The following is a 21,683-nucleotide window of genomic DNA, read 5'->3' as shown; positions in this document are numbered from 1 at the left end:
TATATTATATTATATTATATTATATTATATTATATTATATTATATTATATTATATTATATTATATTATATTATATTATATTATATTATATCATATCATATCATATCATATCATATCATATTATGCTATACTAAAACTATACTGAAGAAAGAGAAAGGATACATCAGAAGGCTTAACAAGAATGATAATGAAAAACTCGTGACTGACTCCTCAGAGTCCGACACAGCTGATGGTGATTGGTCATTTAGTAAAAACAATTCACATGAAACCCATCAAACCTGTTGGTAAACAATCTCCAGCCACATTCCAAAGCAGCAAAAGAAGGAGAAGCAAATGAGATAATATTGTTTTGTCTCTGAGACTTCTCATCTTCCCAGGAGAAGAAATCCTGGGCAAGGGGATTTTTCCAGAAAATATGAAAGTGACAGGGAATGGCTGCCAGTGCCAGAGGGCAGGGCTGGATGGGATCTTGGCAATGAGGAATTGTTCCCTGGCAGGGTGGGCAGGGCTGGGATGGAATTCCATCCCTGGATCCCTGGCAGTGCCCAAGGCCAGGCTGGACACTGGGGCTGGAGCAGCCTGGGACAGTGGGAGGTGTCCCTGCCATGGCAGGGATGGCACTGGGTGATCTTTAAGGTCCCTTTCACCCAATCCATCCTGTGGCTCTGTGAGCTGTGCTCCCCCTCACTCGGGACTGGGATTCCCTTGGGAACAGGCTCCTTGTGGTTGTTGGTTTTGGGCCCAGCAGTGGCTCCACTGTCCAGGTTTCCATCCAGCCAAAGGGACCCAAGTCACCAACAAGGCAAAGACCCAAACCAAGCTTCACAAAAGCCCAAATTCTTGCTGCATCGCTTGGCTTTCAGCAGGGAGTGGATTAAGTCTGGATGGGAGCAGGTAGCAAAGCTCTCTGAGGGGATGGAATCACTCTGCAGGATCCCATTTGGGATCTTTAGGGAAATTCTCCACTTTTTCATGTGGCTTCTTAATCACATGGATGTTTTCTGAATGCAAATGTGTCAGAGTGACAACAGAAAGAACCTTCCAAAGCAAACAACCCCAAGATGGGGATGCCATTCTTGGTGTTATTCACCTCTAGAAGGTTTAATTCCCCGCATGAACAATGTGGCAACAATCCCACAAGTTTCCACTATATCCTGTGTCACATTCAAGCCAAACCAGCCTGGCCTGTGGTACCCTGAGCTAAATTGCTGTGAACAATTCTCTCCAAAGAGGGAGAGCACAGTCAGAGCCCTGACGCTGCAGAACTCCGGGATAATGCTGGAGCTTGTTGCTAACAGGAGAAAGATGGAGATTAAGATGACAACCGCGGGAGAAAATCCACTTTGCAGCCTTTTTTTACCCTGTCATCTGTAGGAGAGAGAGCTCCAAGCACGGCTGATGAGGTGTGATGCTTTAGAGGAGGAGAGTTTGGATTTGCAAGGAGCTTCGAGTGTCTTGTTTTCCCACCAGCGCTGCCATCTCCCTTGATAAGCTCATTTCAGAAGTTAATGGAGCAGATCCTTCCCTGTGCTAATGCTGCATTGTGCAGCTTCAGAGGGGCAAAACAGCACCAAAGGAATCTGCTCCTGCTCCTGGAGCTCTGCCCTGTCCCAGGAAACAGGGATCAGCCAGAAGGGACCATCCAAAAACCCAGAATCTGAGCAAATCCTTCAGGGGAAGGAGTGGGGTGAGAGGTGCCACCACCCCCTCTGGTTCTGAGGGCTGTAGGATGAGGGCAAAAATGATTTTACTTTACGAAAATGATGCTACTGATGGAACAAACATTATTCCCCAGGAGTGCAAGAGCATTGAAAGAGTCCAAGTTTGGCATCACCACCACTCCTCCACCCAAAGCAGGTCCCTGTGCTTTGGACCGCGCACTCAGAGGGAGGCGTGAAAACCAGAGAGGGATAAATTGCCTTTTGCTTTTTGCTGTTTCCCCCAGCTGTGCTGACTAAACAGACAATTCCCTCTTCTCCTTTGGTGTCAGCACGTGGCTGTGGTCGGGGCTGAGAGGGCACCAGCTGCTCTGGGCTGTGAGGGGGAGGAGGATGACCCAGCAGGGCACTGCCACATCAGCTGGGACAACTTCAACTGGACAACTCTAATTCTAATTCTAATTCTAATTCTAATTTTAATTTTAATTCTGATTTTAATTTTAATTTTAGTCTGCTGCTCTAAATCGGACTCCCAGCCAGGGAGAGACACTGGAGGAGGGATTGTGCTGCTCTCCCTTTGGCTCACCCTTGCCATGAGGACACAAACCAAGCTGACCACAGCAGCTGAATCAGGAGCAGCAGTGAATGGGCAATCAGGCTGGGCACTGCACACACAGCACAGGGTCAAACCTCACTGCTGCAGCTGAATTCTGCCACCACCCAGGCTCCAGACAGGCAATCTGCTCTCCAGAGATGTTTTCCACACCAAGAGCTTAAGGTTGCTGTTGGTGTTTTTCTCCTGAAGGAAAATTTTCATTGGAATTAGTCCAGAATTAAAGATTTTGGGCAGGTCCCAAGAGCAGCTGGTGGTTCCCCTGCATTTCAGGTGAACCGACTGACTTTGAGCCCTTCTTCATCTCCTTCCCAAAGCAACACAGGCCATAAATCCACGGGTCCAATCCGTGCAGAATGCCAAACACCTTGCCTGCCATTCCATCTCTAGAGAGAACTTAAACCTGTGTTTGTTTTCAGGGTGATCATTCTGTGGCACTCAAATAACTATGGATTGTTTCCATCCTGGGGAAAGGTCATCAAAAATGGAACTTTTCTGCTTGTACAGAGGTGAGACTGAGGAATAAACTCCTGTGACAACTAAATCTCAATAGCTGTGCCAGAAGTGCCAGATATTTTCAACCTTGTATTTTTAAAACAAACACAAAATAGAATGGATCAAAGTTAAAAAAAACCCCAAAACAACAGCCATCACAGCTAGCATACAATTCTGCTGATGAAGGGAAGGGATGGATGACTTCTGATACAAAAAAACTTCATTTCCTTTTCCTTTTTGCCTGTTCTTTTCTCTTTCCTCACCAAAGGATGGCAGAATGTCAGAGTGACACACATCAGGTGAAATCCTGAGCTGAGTGAAGGCTGTAATTTGATTAAGGTGCTCTGACAGGTTTTGAAACAACGAATGAATGAACCTGGAGGATTTAATTCATTACAAGTGTAGGTGCTGCATAATGCAGTTTTCATGAGCCTTTCCTGCTGCAGCAGCTGGAACATCCCTCCACTTTCTGATTCTGCTGAATTCAGGGGGACTGAGCAGGACTTGTGAAAGGGCAGCTAATGAGGTGAAAATGCAGAGAGGTGGGTTCAGCAAATGAAGCCCTGCAGTGATCTGACAGCTGCTGAGGAAGCTGTGTGGAAAAGGAGCTGAAACTCTCCCAAAACACTGAATTGCTCTGAGATTAATTCCTCACCTCTCAGCTCAGTGGCACAAAGTGAATAAACCCTTGACAAAGCCTCTGCTTGCACAGGGGGCTGCTGCAAAAACTTGTTGAAGCTCAGTGAAGTTGATTAAAGCCCACAATGTGCCAGCACAGACCCAGAGCTGGAGGTGAACAGCTGCAGGTCAGCATTGAGGGGATTTTTTCCAATTAAAGTATTAAAATTTCCTCCTTCTGTGTCCAATATGAGGGGCTTAGCAGCTGGGTGGGAATCAGGCAGTGGATTAGACCTAATTACTCTTGGCTGTGACAAATCAGGGCTCTGGGTGGCAGATAAGGAGATGGGATGGCCTTGTGGAGCCTCCAGGGGGAAGTTTGGTTCATCCATTGCCTTTTATTTTAGTATTTTGTGTTTTGGCTAGAAGACTCTGAACCCAAGTGTTAATACCCAAGTATTAATACCCAAGTGTAGCACCAGGAAGGACAGGTCCTTAGGTTTATGAATTTTTTTTTTCCTGATGGAAATTCAGGTTTGGATCACTGGGCTCAGTGTGGAACAGACAACACTTCTGAGATGCTTTGCAGACAGAGAGAACACCATCATAAATACAGGTGTATGCTGGCCCCAGAGGGAAGGGAGGCTCAACCCTCTGGTAGAAGTGAAGGAATCTCTTTTTCATTCCTGAGAGTTGACTTCAGCAGCACCCACGCACTGTTCCTTGTGTTGGAAACTTTAATAACTTCACTTGAAAATCCTGCCTTTTTGATGGCAGTGGAAATAACATGACTTTTAAACAAGTAGAGGAGACTGTCATTGAAGTCGAGCCAGCTATGTGGGAGTCAGATGATTAAGGTAGATGTGGTGTAGGAGGGGAGAAATACTATCATTTGGAAAAAAATACTGTATTTTGAACAGGTTTAATGTTCTCTTCCAGGAAAGGGGGGTTGTTATTATTAAGAGCATTACCAACATTAGATGCAGGGCTTGATTCTCTGTTGATGTGCCTTGGCTGTAATTGCTCCCATCCATGCAAATTGCCTAAAAATGAGTCTCAGTTATCACTGAGCTGTGCAGCTGAACTCTGGGGGAGCTGGGTGCTCACTTTTTCAGGTGTGGGAGCAACCAGGCAGAGGGTGAGATGGGAGGGAGGGATCTGCTCTGTCCCCCCGGGCCATGCCAGGGATCCATTTCTGATCCTGTTAAAAAGTGTTTCATTCCTGTGGCCCAATCTGAGTTTTATCTCAAGGCTGTGTGATGCTGTTTCTTTATTTTTTTGGGCAGAAATTGCTGCTCCAGCAAGGATGTCTCAGGTTACAAGATATAACTGGGGGTGTGCGTTCTATCCCCATCTGTCAGAGCTGGGGCAGTTCTCTGCTGTCCATGGGGCAGTTTTTTCTTTCTCTCTCCCACAGCCAACCCTCCCTCCAGGAGATCTCTGCTGTCCATGGCCACTGAGTGTCCCTGCAGGGCTGATCCAATTCCAGCATCCCATGGGGAGATGCTGCGCCCAGGGGAGGAGCCAAGCATTCCTACCTGGATCCAATCTGAGCCTGGCACAGCACAGCAGCCTTTGCCCCCTGCATTGCCAGAGGAGCAGCTTTCTGCTGCCCTGCATTGCCAGAGGGAGCCCAGGCCCATCTGCAGCAGCCCTGGAGCTGCAGAGGAAAACTCCCCCCTTGTGCAGGATCCCTGCTCCAGCAGCAGCACAGCTGGCACTGCAGGAGGGCTGAGCCCCCATGGGATGGGGCTGTGCCACCCCTGACACACAGGGGGCAGGGCATGCTCTGACTCTGGCAAGGTTGTTTGGTATTATTGCATTTTTAATTTTATTTTTATTTTCTTCCCTAATAACTGTTATTCCTATTCCCATATCTTTGCCTGAGAGCCCCTTAATTTCAAAATCATAATAATTCAGAGGGATAGAGGATTTACATTCTCCATTTCAGGGGAGGCTCCTGCCCTCCTTAGCAGACACCTGTCCTTCCAAACCAAGACAAAGGATAACTCGGCACATGCCCACTGCAGCAGGAGCAGCTGGAGGGCAGAGGCAGCAATGTTGGGTCGATGCTGAAAGGTTCTGTTCTTGTTTGAAGCAGGTTCCACCTCCTGAATCTGCAGGCCCTCTGCTCCTCTCTTTGCTGCCCATCCTGCTCTTTGGAGCATGGCACCTGTGCTGGGCTTGTCACTGCTTTCTCTCTGTGAGATCATCTCAAAGCCAAACAAGGCCAAAAGACTGAGATCTGAGCATTTCCCCTCCTCAGAATTTCATTCCAATGTGGGAGAAAAGCCCATTGTGCGAAATTTGGGCGTTCAAATTCAGAACTTGAAGTACTGCTCACATTTTTTTTCATAATCAAGTGATCTTTCATTCCATTGTTCTGACATGAGACAGAGGGGAGGAAGTAGAAAAGCTGCACCAACCCCTAATAAATAGAATATATGAGGTAGATTTAGTGGGATATTTTTTGGTCTGGATGTGAAATCTCAGTGCTGTGATTATGCAAAATCCCTGGTGATGACGTGGTTAGACCTGACTCAAAGCAACAAATCTTTCTGCTGATTTAGTGAACTCAAGTGCTCTCACATGCCCTGAAAACTGCTCCAGCTCAGGATCTTGGCATTTTGAGACAAAAAAAGTGTCCTCTGGGCAGCAGCAATGCCTTCCAAAAGGCTGTGTTTTACCATCAAAATGCTTTTGGGCCATAAACAAACCCTTCTGCACCAGCAAATTTCCTTTTCTCCTCCTTGACAGATTTGTACAACCTTTAAAATGCTAGGAAAAGAAGATAAGCCATAATCTGTGCTGAAAATGTTTTGTATTGAGCAGATACTTCATTTCTCAGCACAATTATTGGTCTCTGAGTCTACAGTGGAGGAATTGGTTGGCATTAAACCTTGACCCAAAGGACAACCACGAGGTGCTCTGCGTTAGCAAGTGAGTTTTGATTTATACCAATCCCTCTGTTTTCCTCCAACCTTTCTTCCCACACATCCACAAAAAGAGTTAGAGGACCCTGTTACTCATTTTTCCTGGGATTTGGGTGACCATGTGCATTTGAGTGGCCTCAGCCCAAGCCCTTTCCTGGTGTTTATTGCAATCTAATGAACTCAGAGCTTTTCCAGCAATCTGTGGCTCAAAACTCACTGAGAAAATCACATTTCTTCCTTGACAGACTCCAACTGTTCCCAGGGTCTCTTTAACACCAAGCCTTTGGGCTCACAATAATGAATAAACCCAAGATTTTACAGCCTGGAGAACAGAAGGGAACTACCCCAGCACAAATAATACTTTTTTACAAGATTTCCCAGCCTGAGCTGACTGTAATTACATGACATCTATGGAAAACACAGTTGCTGCCTAATGCTACCACCTGCTTGGAATATCCTCTTTATATCAGCGTGGATTCATCGTTTCCTTCCAGTGTGATGCCACGAGGTCTCATGATAAACACTTTATAACACATATTATAAAAACCAGCATGGATTAATAGCACAACCTGCATTTTCTGGGCTTTCATGGCCCCAGTTGCACACTAAGTGTCATTTTTGTGCCACTCCACCTGCTCCTCCTGCTCTTTTCTTCTCCTTTTTGTCCAGACAACCTACAGGTATGTCGTGTATTTTGTCCATTTAAGTAAGTTATGCCCATCCTCCATGAAATTGCTTTAAAATGGATTTTTCCTTATCTTCTCCAGTCCTGCAGTAAGTAGAATAAGGCAGATAAGGTTTGTGGTGCTGTGATCACCTGGAAGGTGTCTGGCTGAAGGGAACTGCTCTCCCTGTGACATCCCTGTGCTGGGGATCCTGACATCAGCCTGGGGATGCTGACATCCCCCTGCAATTTTGGGGAGTGAGGCTGAAGGATGCTACTCCAGCTGCCTCAGCACTGCCCAGAGTTCTGGGGGCTCCATGGGGTCCCTCCTGCATCCCTGAAGGACAGTGCCCAGATTTTGGTGTCCTCGCCTCTCCCAGGTGCCTGTGGGACACTGAGGGTGTGCTGAGGGGGGAGAGAGGAGCCTGGTTACCTGACACAGACGATATTGATAAAATATTGTACAGTCATGGAATGGTTTGGGTTGGAAGAGGCCTTGAAGGTCCCCCAGTGCCACCCCTGCCATGGCAGGGACACCTCCCACTGTCCCAGGCTGCTCCAGCCCCAGTGTCCAGCCTGGTCTTGGGCACTGCCAGGGATCCAGGGATGGAATTCCATCCCAGCCCTGCCCACCCTGCCAGGGAACAATTCCTCATTGCCAAGATCCCATCTAACCCTACTCTCCTCCTTTTAATTTTAATTCTTTCCCTTTTTTTCCTCAGTCCCACAGCTCCCCTTTACTCTCAGTGTAAATCAGCCAAGAATTTTCACCTCTCTCTTGGCTGCTGTTGCATCCCTGGGGATTTATTTCAGCCCCTAAAGGATGATCAGGCTCATTTTGTGCTCTCCTCAGGCTGTTCCCATGTCCCAGTGGGTAAATCTGGAAATCAGAGCTGGCTGAAGAGCGAGGGGTCAGCAGCCCCAACCCCTCGTGCCCGGGCTGTGGTGCAGCCCTTGGGGGGAAGGTGCTGGGTAGGAATTGCTCTGATTATTTAAAGCTTTCTGTGCATTGGATTCTGGCCACTTTGTAGACATCAGTAAAGCTTGGCTGGTGTCTTTTCCCCATCAGAGGCTCTTCAGAAGACTACTTTGAAATATTAGGATTCTCTGTCTCCTGGGTCCTGCTAGCAAGAAGTGAAAGAGCTTCATCTGCACAAAAAATTCCAGGGGAACTCCTGGAAATGTTTGAATTTTTTTTTCCTTACCACGTTACTCTGTTGTGCTGGGTGTGATATTTACACAATATAATGAAAAGCGGTTTATGAGAGATGTGATCTCTGTCTTGGCTGGTGTAAAGAGAATCAGCCCTGAGATCTGTGTTTTCGGGAATCTCTGCTTCAGTTCTCTTTCCAAAGGAATTCTTAGCCCATATTTGTAATGGACCTGCTATACCTGCTGGAATTTGGCTTTTGGTTCCTTTCTTGATGGCAGATTAAGCATCAAACCACAGATGATAGATGGAAGGAGTGGTGGGAGGGGAGAACTCAGAACCCAAGGAAGGGCAAAAGAGGAAGGAGAATTTCCATGGACTGAGAATTTTTTGTCCATTCCAGTGACTCTATTTGCCATGGACAGTTTGTACAACGAAATATTCCAGGTTTGTCGGGTCTGTCCCTGTGGAATGGCTCTTTCCATCCATCTGCAGGACAGATTTCCTGAGGGAAGGACACCCTGCATGGATCCACCCTTCCTCCTCCCATGGCTGTGAAGTCACCTCAGACCTTGCAGAGCCAAAACTTCCAGTGTGGGCACTTTATCTAGATTATAAACATTCACCTGCTTCTAACCTTCCATTTGCCTCTTAATTAGAGCCTTAATTGCTTCTTCTCCGAGGCCATTAAGGAGCTGGCAGGCACTGCACAGCTCCATTCAGCCCTTCAGGGCCCCAATTCAAAGGCCACCAGAGACTGAGTGCTGCTCCACAGGTTTGGGAGGGCTTTGGATCAAAACTGTACATTAAACCTTGGATCCACACTGGGAGGGGATGGTTTTGGACTGAATTTCTATCACTGGTGGCTTTTGAATGCTTGATGGGTATTTTATATCCCTTTGGAGGGTAAAGGAAGATGTAGCAAGGTTAAAATTCATGTTTTATGTCTCAAACCTTGGATCTTGACTAATTATGAGGGGTTTAAAATCCTGGTTTAGTTGTGCTCAAGCCCTGATGGGAGTGTCTTAAGGAGGAGATTCAGCCCTTGACTCATGGTGGGAAAAGAACATTTTCCTTAAAATGCAAAGCAAAACCTCCTCCCCTTCACAGCTGTGGAGTTGGGGCTGCTGCCTTTGAAGCAGATTTTTGGCCAGACAAGAACCTTTGACTGCCTCCAGACCTTTGGCTTTGGACTCTTCTGCACTTTTTCATGGCATCTGTCACAGCCCTATTGGCAGCTGGAGACTCATTGCTGCACTTAATATCTGAAAAAGTGGCTAATTTGTTGTCTTCCCACTGGAAAAGGAGATTAATGGAAACACAATTGGAAAACGATGAAAATGGATGGGGGTTTTTCCCACTCTGGAGAATCTAAGTGTAATAAAATTAATACTTATGCAAGGTTGCAAAAAAAAAAAAACCCGAAAAAAAGAAGCTAATGGCTGGTTAAAAAAAGTGCCAGCACAATTTAATTGGAGTGGCTGACTCATAAATCTTTGAATCTTTTTTTGTTCTGGTGGTGCCTGGCAGCTCTGCCACAGTCAGATGGATTTTTTTAGGAGAAGTCCCCCTCTCTCTCTCTCTCTCTCCCCAGCTCACATTGGCCTGCAGCAGTCAGAAATGGGGAATCAAAGTTGTCAACCTTGGTGTTGCTTAAGGCTCCCCTCAAAAAGTCTGGAATGTCCTGTTAGACACAGTTATGATGATGATAATAATGGCAATTCAGCAATTGTTTGTAGCTGGGTTTTCGCTGGCAGCTGGAATCACAGGGAGCCTGTCCCAAGGAAATGGGAGCAGCCAATCCATGGCAAATCCATGCTGGACGCTCATCTCAACCTCCAGAGGGGCAAAAAGATGCCAGAGATGCATAATCCACAATTTTTTCAATGATTACAGAGGAGAACAATGACAGCTCTGAGCTGGGCTATGAATCTTTTCAAAGCCATTCAATTCTTCACAGTTATTAAAAACAAGGAGGAGCCAGCTTGGAGTTTTATAATCACAGGCAGATTTAGGCTGGAGGGGATTTCTATCCACTTCTGTGATATCAGGCACATCCTGATATCCTCCTGGATATCCTCACCCTCCTCCAACCCAGCTCCTGACAAATCCCTGGAGCTTTGGCTCCCCTTTTAGCCTTGGCCCCTGCCATGGAATGTCCTCCAGAAGAGATTTGGGCTGCTCTGACCTCACTTTGCTCCTGGTGGGAGATAAATCCTGATCAGACCTGCCAGTGGAAATTATTTCTCCAGTTCATCACTTTGTAAATTCAGACTGCTGGGAGGAGCCTGGGAGGAGCTAACAAAATTCCTCAGAGTGTGAGTTATCCTCCCCACTACTCATTTCTGGGAGGTTCATGGAATTCTGCCAAATATTCCCTCTGAATTCATTTTTCTAAATCAAATTTTAGCATTCTTCAGGTATCTCAAACATGTTCCTCATAACCACTTGAAATTTGGTTTTGGAGATCTCTTTCCTTTTTGCTTTGTTTCAAATGTTTCTTTCTGGTGTAAGTTGTAAGAATGGGATATCTCATATTCAACAATCCTGTATTTATTAAAATCCCATTTATTTAAAGCTAAAGGTTTATGTCATTCTACAGAAATCCCAACTAAGGAGAAATTGCTAAAATCAGGAAGAAAAGAAATATAGGAGAGAATTGTCACTTTCTTTAAATCATTCTTGGGAATATTGGGAATGAAGGAGAGGGAGTGAGTGAGCAAGAGCATGGCAGGGAGTCCAAACTTGGATTTTCCTTGGAATGCTGTGATTGAGACCACTGAGATCACTGCAGTTCTTTGTGATTTGTTTTCCCTTAAATTCCTTGAGGACTTTTTTTAGAGGCCTTGGCAATCCCAAGAACTGTGCCACAATGGGAGTCTTTAGTGCTGGCAGCTGCTTTCTAGGATAAAAAATTTAAACTCATGAATTTTCTGTATTTTTTTCATGTCCTTTATGAAGCCAGTGGTGTTTCTGCAGTACATAGCCTTGTTCTTTTTAATCCATCAACTGCTGAGTTTGAATTTCTGCTTTAATTCACAACTTTGCCCATTCTTTAAACTTTTAGGTCACTTTTGGCTTTACAGCTGCTGCTCTATTCAATTTTGTGAAAACTTTCTGCTGAAGGTGAATAATCTTTCTGCTCACATTCTTTAGAAATGGATGTAAATATTTGTAATTTTAGAGGGGCCTTCTGGTTATCAGGGTGTGTAATGCAAAGTGATTCCAGGCACTTCAACTCTTCTTAAAAATCCCACGATTCCAGACACTTAAAATCTTAAAATCCTATGATTCCAGACGCTTAAACTCTTCTTAAAATCCTTCATTTTATTCTTCATTACAAGTCAGGGAGATAGGAGGAAAGAATATTATACAGCTGGAAGGAGATAAGCACCAAGGGGAGAAGTGAAAAGATCTTTTAGAAATATGGGAGGGAGCAGAGTTCACCAAAAATACTTCCCAGGCTTTTGAACTGCAGGCTACCCAGACAGACTTCATATCTGGAAATCAAGCTGAGCAAACAAGGTAATCAGCCTGAAAGAATCAGTTCATTCCAGCAAAATTCCAGGGGTGAGACCCTGCTCTGACTCAAATCCGTGCTGGGATTTCACCACCATCCTCTCCAGGCAGGTAACAACCCAAAAGTGAAAGTCTAAAATTAGAAATACCAGCAAAATATTTTATTTTCCAGGAAAATATTTCAGTGCTGCCCCTTTTCTTACACTGTTCCCGGAGCAAGGGGGGAAGCTGAGCACGCTCAAGCTCCTGGTGTCATCTTGGGAAGCGCTCTGGGATGGAAAAGGCGCTGCAGTGGCCCCCAGCACATCTCCGAGGGGCTCAGGAATCACATCTGCACTCAGAGAGGAGCTGGAACGTGTTCACTGAGCTCATCCTGCCTGGGGAATGCTCTGCCCTGGATAAGGCAGGGCTGCCCTCTGCACAGCATCCTCCCTCGGATTTGCCAGGCGGGGATGGCGTGGGACACGGGCACTGGTCCCTCCTGTCATTCCCTGGGGTCTGAGCTGGGGCTGGAGCTCCGAGGACTGAGCAGGAACAGCTCTGCAGGGCTGAAACTGCTGGGAAACTTGATTGGAATTATGTTGGATACAGAGGAGTTGAAGGGTCTGGAATCACAGGATTCTAGGAAGAGTTGAAGTGTTTTGGACCACAGAATTTTAGGAAGGAGAGTTTAGGTGTCTGCAATCACAGGATTTTAGGAAGAGTTTAAGCATTTTGGATCACAGGATTTTAGGAAGAGTTTAAGTGTCTGGAAACACAGGATTTTAAAGAGACATCTGAGGAGTTTCCGTGTCTGGAATCACAGCGTTTTAGGAAGACTTTAAGTGCCTGCAATCACAGTATTTTAGGAAGAGTTTATGTATCTGGAATCAGAGGATTTTAGGAAGAGTTTAAGTGCCTGGAATCAGAGGATTTTAGGAAGAGTTCATGTGTCTGGAATGACAGGATTTTAGAAAGAAGAGTTTAAGTATCTGAAATCATCGGGTATTAAGAAGAATTTATGTGTCTGGAACCAGAGGATTTTAGGAAGAGTTTAAGCACCTGGAATCAGGGGATTTTAGGAAGAGTTTAAGTATTTGGAATCAGAGGATTTTAAGAAGAGTTTATGTGTCTGGAATCACAGATTTTAGGAAGAGTTTAATATTTGGACTCACAGGATTTTAGGAAGAATTTAAGTATTTGGGATGAGAGGATTTTAGGAAGAATTTAATTTTTTGGGATTACATGATTTTAGAAAGAAGAGTTTAGGTGTTTGGAATCACAGGATTCTTGGAAGAGTTTAAGCATTTCCAATAAGGGGATTTTAGGAAGAGTTGAAGTGTTTGGAATCACAGGATTTTAGGAAGAAGAGTTTAGGTGTCGGGAATCATGGCGTTTTAAGAAGAATTTATGTGACTGGAATCAGAGGATTTTAGGAAGAGTTTAAGCATCTGGAATGACAGGATTTTAGGAAGTGTGGAAGTGTCTGTAATCACAGGATTTTAGGAAAAGTTTATGTGTCTGGAATCACAGATTTTAAGAAGAGTTCAAGTGTCTCGAATCATGGGATTTTAAGAGGAGTTTAAGTGTCTGCAATCACAGAATTTTAGTAAGAGTTTATGTGTCTGGAATTACAGGATTTTAGGAAGAGTTTAAGTATCTAGAATCACAGTATTTTAAGAAGAGTTGAAGTGTCTGGAATCACAGGGTTCTAGGAAGTTTAAGTGTCTGGAATCAGAGGATTTTAGGAAGAGTTTAAGTGTCTGGAATGTCAGGATTCTAGGAAGAGTTTAAGTGTTTGGAATCACAGGATTTTAGGAAGAAGAAATTAAGTGTCTGAAATCACTGGGTTTTACGAAGAATTTATGTGACTGGAATCAGAGGATTTTAGGAAGACTTGAAGTGTCTGGGATCACAGATTTTAGTAAGAGTTTAGGTGTCTGGAATCACAGGATTTTAGGAAGAAGAAATTAAGTGTCTGAAATCACTGGGTTTTACGAAGAATTTATGTGACTGGAATCAGAGGATTTTAGGAAGAGTTTATGAGCCTGGAATCAAAGGATTTTAGGAAGAGTTGAAGTGTCTGGAATCACAGGGTTCTAGGAAGAGTTTAAGTGTTTTGGATCGCAGAATTTTTGGAAGAAGAGTTTACATGTCTGGACAGGATTCTAGGGAGAGTTTAAGTGTCTGGAATCAGAGGATTTTAGGAAGAATTTAAGTGTCTGGAATCATGGGATTTTAGGAAGAATTTAAGTGTCTGGAATCACAGGGTTCTAGGAAGTTTAAGTGTTCGGCATCTGAGGATTTTAAGAAGAGTTGAACTGTTTTAGATCACAGGGTTTTAGGGAGAAGAGTTTAAGTGTCTGGAATACCAGGATTCTAGGAAGAGTTTAAGTGTCTAGGATCACAGGATTTCAGGAAGAGTTTGAGTATCTGGAATCATTGGATTTTAGGAAGCATGGGAAGTGTCTGGAATCATGTGATTTTAGGAGAAGTTTAAGTGTCTGCAATCATAGGGTTTTAGGAAGACTTTAGGTGTCTGGAATCACAGGATTTTAAGAGGATTTGAAGTGTCTGGAATCATGAGATTCTAGGAAGAATTTATGTGTCTGGAACTACAGGATTTTAGGAAGAGTTGAAGTGTCTAGAATCACAGGGTTCTAGGAAGAGTTTAAGTGTTATGGATCGCAGAATTTTTGGAAGAAGAGTTTAGGTGTCTGGACAGGATTCTAGGGAGAGTTTAAGTGTCTGGAATCAGAGGATTTTAGGAAGACTTGAAGTGTCTGGAATCATGGGATTTTAGGAAGAGTTTAAGTGTCTAGGATCACAGGATTTTAGGAAGACACTGCTGGTCAATGAAGAAGGTGCCAGCCCAGCTCCCCACTGTGCCTTTCTGCTTGGAAAACAGGAGCAGGGCCAGAGTTAAAGCAAATTTTGGGATGCTGTCACTGCTCTGGCTGTGGAGATCATGAGCCCTGCAGGGAATAGCCTGTGTAGGCTCAGCAGTGATGAGCAAAGACAGGATTTTGGGGCACATCTCTGTGCTTGGCCCTGGTTTAGGAAGGAACAATGTTGTGGGAGTGTGGAAAGAACTGGGACCTGCCCTTTCTCCATGCCCAGAGAGACTTTGGAGGGATTGCAAACACAGGAGGTGCAAAATGAAGCTCTTCTTGTGCAGGTCTGATATGTGGTCAGCACAGAATTATTTCATAATATCTGATCTGTTAGGTAATCCCTAAATACCTGTCTTTTAGAAATCTTATCTTTTAGTATGAGCTACTGCTTGAATCTGAATATTATATTTGAACGCTTAGGGCTGAGGGAGCAGCTGGAGTTGTGAAAAGCTGAGGAATTAATTGGTAAGAAAGGTGTGAGAGATGGACAAAAAGCCATTCTCAAACATTCATAACAGGTTTGCAAAGTACAGTGCTACCCAGAGAATAAAGCTGTTAAACAAATGTGTAATCCCTTTTCCCTGAAAGTGAGATACAGCAACATTTTAGCTGAAATATTCCTAATCAGCATCTCCTTTTTATTTCCCACAAACGCTGCTGCCTGATTTCTTGCTATTCCTCATAGCTTTGACTATTGTGAAATTGTAATTGCCTCCTTTAAGTCTTACAATCCTCTTCAGCAATGAAACTCCTCTTTTTCCACCTGTAGAGAAATCTTCCTGAAGGAAACATGCCAATGAGATGGGAATTCCTTTCCCTGCTGGCATTTAGCACTCCCCTCCTGCTAATGCCTGTAATTTTCTGTGTGAGAATAAATAACAGTGGAATGCTTTGTTAGACTCAGTAAAATCAAAATGGGATGGAAGTGAAAGGAATTGCTGGCAACTCCAGGGAAGTGGGGATGTGTGAGAAGTTAAACCTTGTCCAAGTCTAGCACCCAGCAGCAGGAGATGTTAAAACTCTTAAAAATAGAAAGGAAAGCTGCAGCCTGCAGAGCCCTTGTGGTCTGATCATTTCTGGAAGGAAGATGATCCAGTTTGGAGCAGAAGCCACTTGTTCCTGACCCTGCTCAAACTGCATTTCAGTCACATCCTGGAGCACAATGAAACCCACTTTTGTTCTTTGTCTTGCAGGAACACTCAGGTGGGAGTAATCCTGGTGTTTTTCTTCCTGTCACCTGCATGCCCTCAAGAAGCACTTGGAGAGGATAAATATTTCTTCCTTGAAGAGCAGTAGCAAATTCAAGTGAGACACTCTAACCCCAGCAATTTTTATTTGGAGAGAGCAAAGTCTGCTGAGAGGTATTGAAGGGTTGGAACTGCTTAAATCCACATCAGAGGGAGATGTTTGCTAGGACTGGGCAAGGCCAAGGGGTAAATATGGCATTTCATCCCAGAGAAATCAAACCCACAATAAACCAGTCAGTCAAAGGGGCTGCAGTGGAGAACAGCTTTATACAATATTTGTCTGGTTGAGAGCGCTGTTTACTGTATAAATAACCATCCAAGTGAACACGTTATTGCTTTGCACACATGTTTTCCACAGCTGGCAAGTGTGGTTGTTTCTGTGGCTGTAAAACCTCTTGCAGATGCTACTTTCAAAGCTGCCCCAGTGTCAGAATTATAAATGAACTCTATTTAGGGTTTATTTGTAAAATTATCCTTCTGAACCTGAAGTTCTCTGGCTGGCTTTGTTGCTTGTTTTTTTTTGACAGCACAAATGTGCAAATAATTTTCTTTCCTTGGAACTGTTCAGTGCTCAGCTGTTTATTTTTAGGCAGAGGGAATCGCCAGAGTGTCACCAAGTGCATCCCACTGGCCAGATACAACTTCACAAGTTTTGTTCAGAATTTTCCTCTATCTCACCATTTCCCCCCCCTTTTTTTTCCATCTCCCTCTCTCTTTGAGTTTATTTCTCAGTTTCTCTTGCTATTGTACACTACCTTACCTTCCCACTACACCTTCCAAATTTAAAAGGCTTTCCTTTCCTTCTTATGGGTCTATTTCCTTATCAGAATTATACATTTGCAAGTCTTGCTTAATTTTTTAAAATACCTACTTTGCTTGTGATGATAAGGCTTCCCTTAGAAATAGATTTTACCAGGTGAAAAAGACTTTAAATTTTCAGCCTATGGCTAGGATTCAATTATCATAAAATATTCCTAACTGTAGATTATTTTACATTTAAAACTCTGGGAAATGGGGGCTGCAAAATGTGGAAATACCAGATGTGTCCTCTAGCTGCAGTGAAGTTTGGTTGGATTTTTTCTCCCCATTTTCAAGGCTCCTCAGTGGTTCCACAGCAGCCTAATGCGCTTTTGCTGTCCCAAAATTGATGTTTTTGGACATTCTGAAGAGATGTGCACCACCACCAGGAAAAGCAGAGAGATAAATCTTTGCAAGCCTTTGAATGCAAAGAGATATTTTTGAATGTTGTTGCAAATAAATAAAATTTAAAAATGCATATTGAAAGGATCCATAACAATTTTTTTTTAAAAACCAACCTTATTTTGAGTGTTTGATGGTGCTGGATGAAGGAATCAGATTGAATTCATGTTTTTGGAAAATGCCTTGCTGAGGATTGTCCCTCAAAGTGATTTTCGTGGCAGAAAGAATGGGAATAACCAAGGTGTAGGGATTGTCCCTGGGATAATACTTTGTTATGTGCCTTAGAAAAGAAACATCCACGTCTTTTTGCATCTCAGAAAGTTATGGCAAAGCTTCCATGGGGAATTAGGGGGTCCTTGAGTTGAACTTTCTGCTGAATTTTAATTTGGTTCATTATTTTAATGTCATTTAAGAAAATGCATTATTCTTAATTTCCTGTCCTAACACACAATGCAGAATTCCCATGACAATCCATAAAAACTGTGTTTCATACAACAGATAAATGTGATTTTGGAGCACTTAGGGTGGAAAGTATTATAAATGTATTTACCTGTTGAGTCAAATTTAAGCAGAATCAATAATTAATAACAATATTAGCAAAGGTTTACCCTTATCATTTCCCATTTTATTTCTCATTGAAGCTGTATCTGAGTGGGGAAGCTCTGAAAAAAGATAAAGGATTGTTTTTCCTGCTCAGATTTGGGAGTGGCTTTTCTGATGGATGACACAACCTGATGACCTCAGTCTGGTTTGGATCCCTCAGCAGTGACGCCAAGTGAGGACACTGTAGGTGACATCACATTTTCCTGGCTTCAGCTTTTATAAATTTATAATTTTGGATTCCATAACTCTGCTGGCAGGAATGCAGGGCTGGGCTTTGCTGCTGGGAGCTGCTTCTTTCCCCACCCTCACTCTGCAGCAGGTGGAAGAAGGAAAGGTGAATATTTGACTGCCTAAATTATGTTTGCCAGGATGCAAATAAATAAAAATATTTATAAATATTTGTAATATTTGTCTAAATGTGTGTAAATATTTGTAAATTAAAAGAGTAAAAATTCCAAGTGTTGGTAGAAGGTTGGCCTGATTGCACCTTCAACAAAAACAACTCAGTGCAAGGGGTCAAAGCCCAGCACAAGAAGCTACTGCTGCACAAATGTGTTTTAGATATTGTGCTGGTAATTCTGACATTATTTGATGCCCTCTGCTCATATCTCACTCAGCAGGAGGCTCTACCCAAACAGAACAGCCTAACATGGGAAATGGGCCCATCCAGTGCAGGGGAAACTCTAATCCTGGATATCTTCCGTGGGTTTCCAAATCACTGCATTCAGTTTCTCTCTTGATAAGGACTGGAAAGGTTTGAGATAAGGACAAATGTGATTTTATCTCAAACTCTGCCAGCCCAAGCAGTCTGAGGGGTTTTGTGCTGCAGGGGAGGCTGATGGTGGCTGAGTGGGAGAGGTGGCCAGGCCAGAGCAGCAAAGAAAACCCCTGGGAGAGAGCCCTGGCGTGTGCAGGGGTGAAAACGAGGTGAGGGAAGGGGAGGGGATCACAAACAGAGATGAGACTCTAAACCAACAAATCCACATTTGCTGCACTGCAGAAATATTCTGACTTTTGATCTTGTAGGTGTTTTTGCTGAGACATTTTTTATTCTGCCACTACTTGCCAATCACTTTGCTGGGAAACACAGTGTTCAGCAAACCTGAAAATATCCCCCACCCCCTTGGGACGTCAAGTTCCTTCAGCTGCAATTCTGAGATCTCAGGATGGTTTCAGGGAACAAACAGCAATTTCCTCATTGTCTCACCCGAAGGTGATGCAGATGTTTGAAATCTCAGTGCCTACTGCACAGATCAGGAGTACTAAACATTTCATCTTGATTTCTCTTCAGTACCACCTACTTCCTGGAAAATTTGGAAGCCTTGTATTTACCACTTCAAATTCCCTGCCAAGTTCCCTTCAGTTTTTTGTTGTGTTTTTTTTTTTTTTCCCTCTCTGCTCCATTTTTGTCTCACACGTTTATTATATGGTGACAAATGCAGTTTTCTTCTGACACCACATAATAGATGTGTGAAACACACACACATGTTCTAGTAAGAGACTGCTCTTTATTTCCTGGCTCCAGTTGCAAAACATGAGTCAGGGTTGGAAAGGTTGTGCCTCTGTCAGAGCTGTGGAATCCACGTGCTCAAACTTCCCTGGGTTTTGCTGCAGTCGTGGGGAAAAATGGCAAAACTCATAATTCTATAATCAGTGTTTTCTCCTCCCCCAAGCACATCAAATCTTCATTTTATAATCGCCATTCCCGTGTGTTGATTATGTTTACTCATTTCAGGCACTGATGCTGTTATTAACAGGAAAAAAACACCTCCAGCTTCTAAAACACAGATAAAAGTACTTCTCCTATAATTCTGGCTTTAATACAAAAAAGAAACATTATTTTAGTGGTGCATTTGCTGTGGATTTCAAGCACTTTTTTTCCCTGCACCAAGTGATTTCTGCTGTTCTGCTGCATAATTGCAGGTAACAACCGCCCAGCATCTCCACAAGACTCCGGCGACACAACATTCCTTGTTTGTACATCCCAGCTTCCAGTGTTCTGTGCACTCCTGTGGGGGGCCCAGTGAAGCACCAAATCAGACGAGACCTTTTGTGAGCTAGAGTGGAACAAGCCCCACGTTACAAGTTAAAACAAAAAACCAAGGAAAATGAGCAAGCGAAAAAAAAAAAAGAGAGAACTGAACACATCATCACTTCCTACTGGATCCAGCCTTGGAATGCCCCAGGGCTGGCAGTTGTTCTGCAGATACCCAGGAGTGATTGGAAGCAGCAGGACCACGGTGCTTCCACGTTAATCACAAACAGAGTTTTTGCATTGAATTTTTTTTTTCTTTTTCCCGAAGCAATTTTATCCCACAAGGTCCCTGTGGTTGAGCTGCTCCCGCAATAGAGTGACAAATAACTGGGTGACATGCTGTGAAAAATTTAGAAAATGAGAGATGCTATCCCATTTTCCAAACAGAGCAGAAACAACACTAATTCTGTTAGGCAAGATGGAACAGACAATTAAACTGGGCATGCTTTTAATTTTGAAGCTCACCAGAGAACGAACTCCTTTTTCAAATGCAACGACTGTGGAAGTGATTCCTTTAAAATGAAGCAAAACCACTGATTTTCCTTGCTAAAATTAAAGCATTTACCTCATACAAAGTATAAGAAATGTTACCTGTTGCCTCCACCATTCCTTCTAGGATTACAACAATTTCTAGCTCCTCTTTGGGCAACTGGGCTTTGGAAATCTCCCAGAAAGGACTCTGCTGGTTAATCTCATGGCTGATGATCAGTGGTGAAACCAAAAAGAGACGATCATCCCCTGTGTAATAACCTACGTTGATATCTGTCTGGTTGAGTGGTATAAATTCCCCCTCCTTTGTCTGTTTGGATTTGATCAACTTGGCTCGTATTGATGCCTCTACAATGTGTGAATTCCTAAGGTCTCCTACTCGGAACATCAGACACAGCTTCCCATCCCGCATGGAAATGACTGCGTTTGTAGAAAAAACCAAGGTTTCTGCCCTCTTCTTGGGTTGGGATATTTTCACAAACATGCAGCCAACCATGAAGGCGTTGACGATAGAACCTAGGACAGACTGCACTAAAAGCAGGATAATTCCCTCGGGACACTTGTCCGTGATGACCCGGTAACCGTACCCAATGGTGGTTTCGGTCTCGATTGAGAATAAAAAGGCTGAGACAAACCCATTGAGGTTGCTGACGCAGGGGGTCCACGTGCTGTCCCCTATGTGATCCATGTCCCCTCGCATGTAGGCAATGAGCCACCAGATCATGCCGAAGAAGAGCCAGGTCACCGTGTAAACCATGACAAAGATCAGCAGGTTGAACCTCCACTTGAGATCCACCAGGGTGGTGAAGATGTCAGTCAAGTACCGATAAGTCTCTCTGACATTCCCGTGGTGGACGTTGCATTTCCCATCTTTCCGAACGTACCTCTGGATTTTCCTCTTGGCACATTCTTTGCTGATGTTTTTTGGCAGATCCTCTCTCGCTTGTTTGGGCAACTTTGGTTGATGGATTGTGACAGGGCTCTCGATGTCCTGCTCCATTGAGTCTTCTTCCAGGACGTTGGCTGCCGTGGAAAACAAAAAAAACCACAGAAAAGTCATTATTCCTCTTGTTATTGCTCTAAGTCAACACACAACCTTTTCCTGTGTTGATCAATAAAATGATCATCCTTGTTCTTTGCTGAATCCATTGTGTTTTGCTAACACAAAAATTGGATGCCAAGCACCCTCATTTTATTGCTACACAGAAATAAAATGAAAACAAACTCGTTTCTTATCAGGTCATCCTACCCACACCCATATTTAAATTCCACAAGATGGGTTTAAGCAGATATCCCTTCCCCCCTCGCCCCTTTGCAGTCTAATGAATGAAATTTTTAATGCACCAAAAAAGATCTCACGGAGATAAAAGATATAAATGAGGCAATGGATTCACTTGGGGGTGAGCAGAGAAAATGAGCTATTGCTGAGCTATTTTTTCCCATCAATTGCATTGCTGTGGGGAAAGTATTAAATAAGTACAAGGAGTTTTGTTTTTTTTTCTTTTTAAAAAGCCAACAGTTTTTAGAAAGAACCAATCCTCCTCTTGTTGAAGGAAAGTTGTAATATCTATCAAGAGCAATTCAAGC

At 43.6% G+C, this 21,683-nt stretch overlaps 1 protein-coding gene and 1 long non-coding RNA gene across 2 annotated transcripts in view; one reads left to right on the top strand and one right to left on the bottom strand.

Annotated features, from left to right (window-relative positions):
• KCNJ6 (potassium inwardly rectifying channel subfamily J member 6) overlaps window positions 1-21,683 on the bottom strand; it is a 112,308-nt gene that overhangs the window by 14,813 nt on the left and 75,812 nt on the right. The window contains exon 2 of the mRNA XM_005429518.2: window positions 20,199-21,119. Within this exon, the coding sequence (XP_005429575.2) occupies window positions 20,199-21,119 (921 nt within the window). The remainder of the gene's footprint in view (window positions 1-20,198; window positions 21,120-21,683) is intronic.
• Window positions 15,841-19,544, top strand: LOC115948844. Its single transcript, XR_004082611.1, has 3 exons — window positions 15,841-15,883; window positions 17,667-17,755; window positions 19,496-19,544. It is a non-coding gene; the product is annotated as an uncharacterized LOC115948844 (long non-coding RNA).

Source organism: Geospiza fortis, unplaced genomic scaffold, assembly GCF_000277835.1.
Source record: "Geospiza fortis unplaced genomic scaffold, GeoFor_1.0 scaffold409, whole genome shotgun sequence".
Classification (NCBI taxonomy): domain Eukaryota; kingdom Metazoa; phylum Chordata; class Aves; order Passeriformes; family Thraupidae; genus Geospiza; species Geospiza fortis.
The sequence above is the reverse complement of the archived record's forward strand: the minus strand, read 5'-3'. Positions and strand labels throughout refer to the sequence as shown.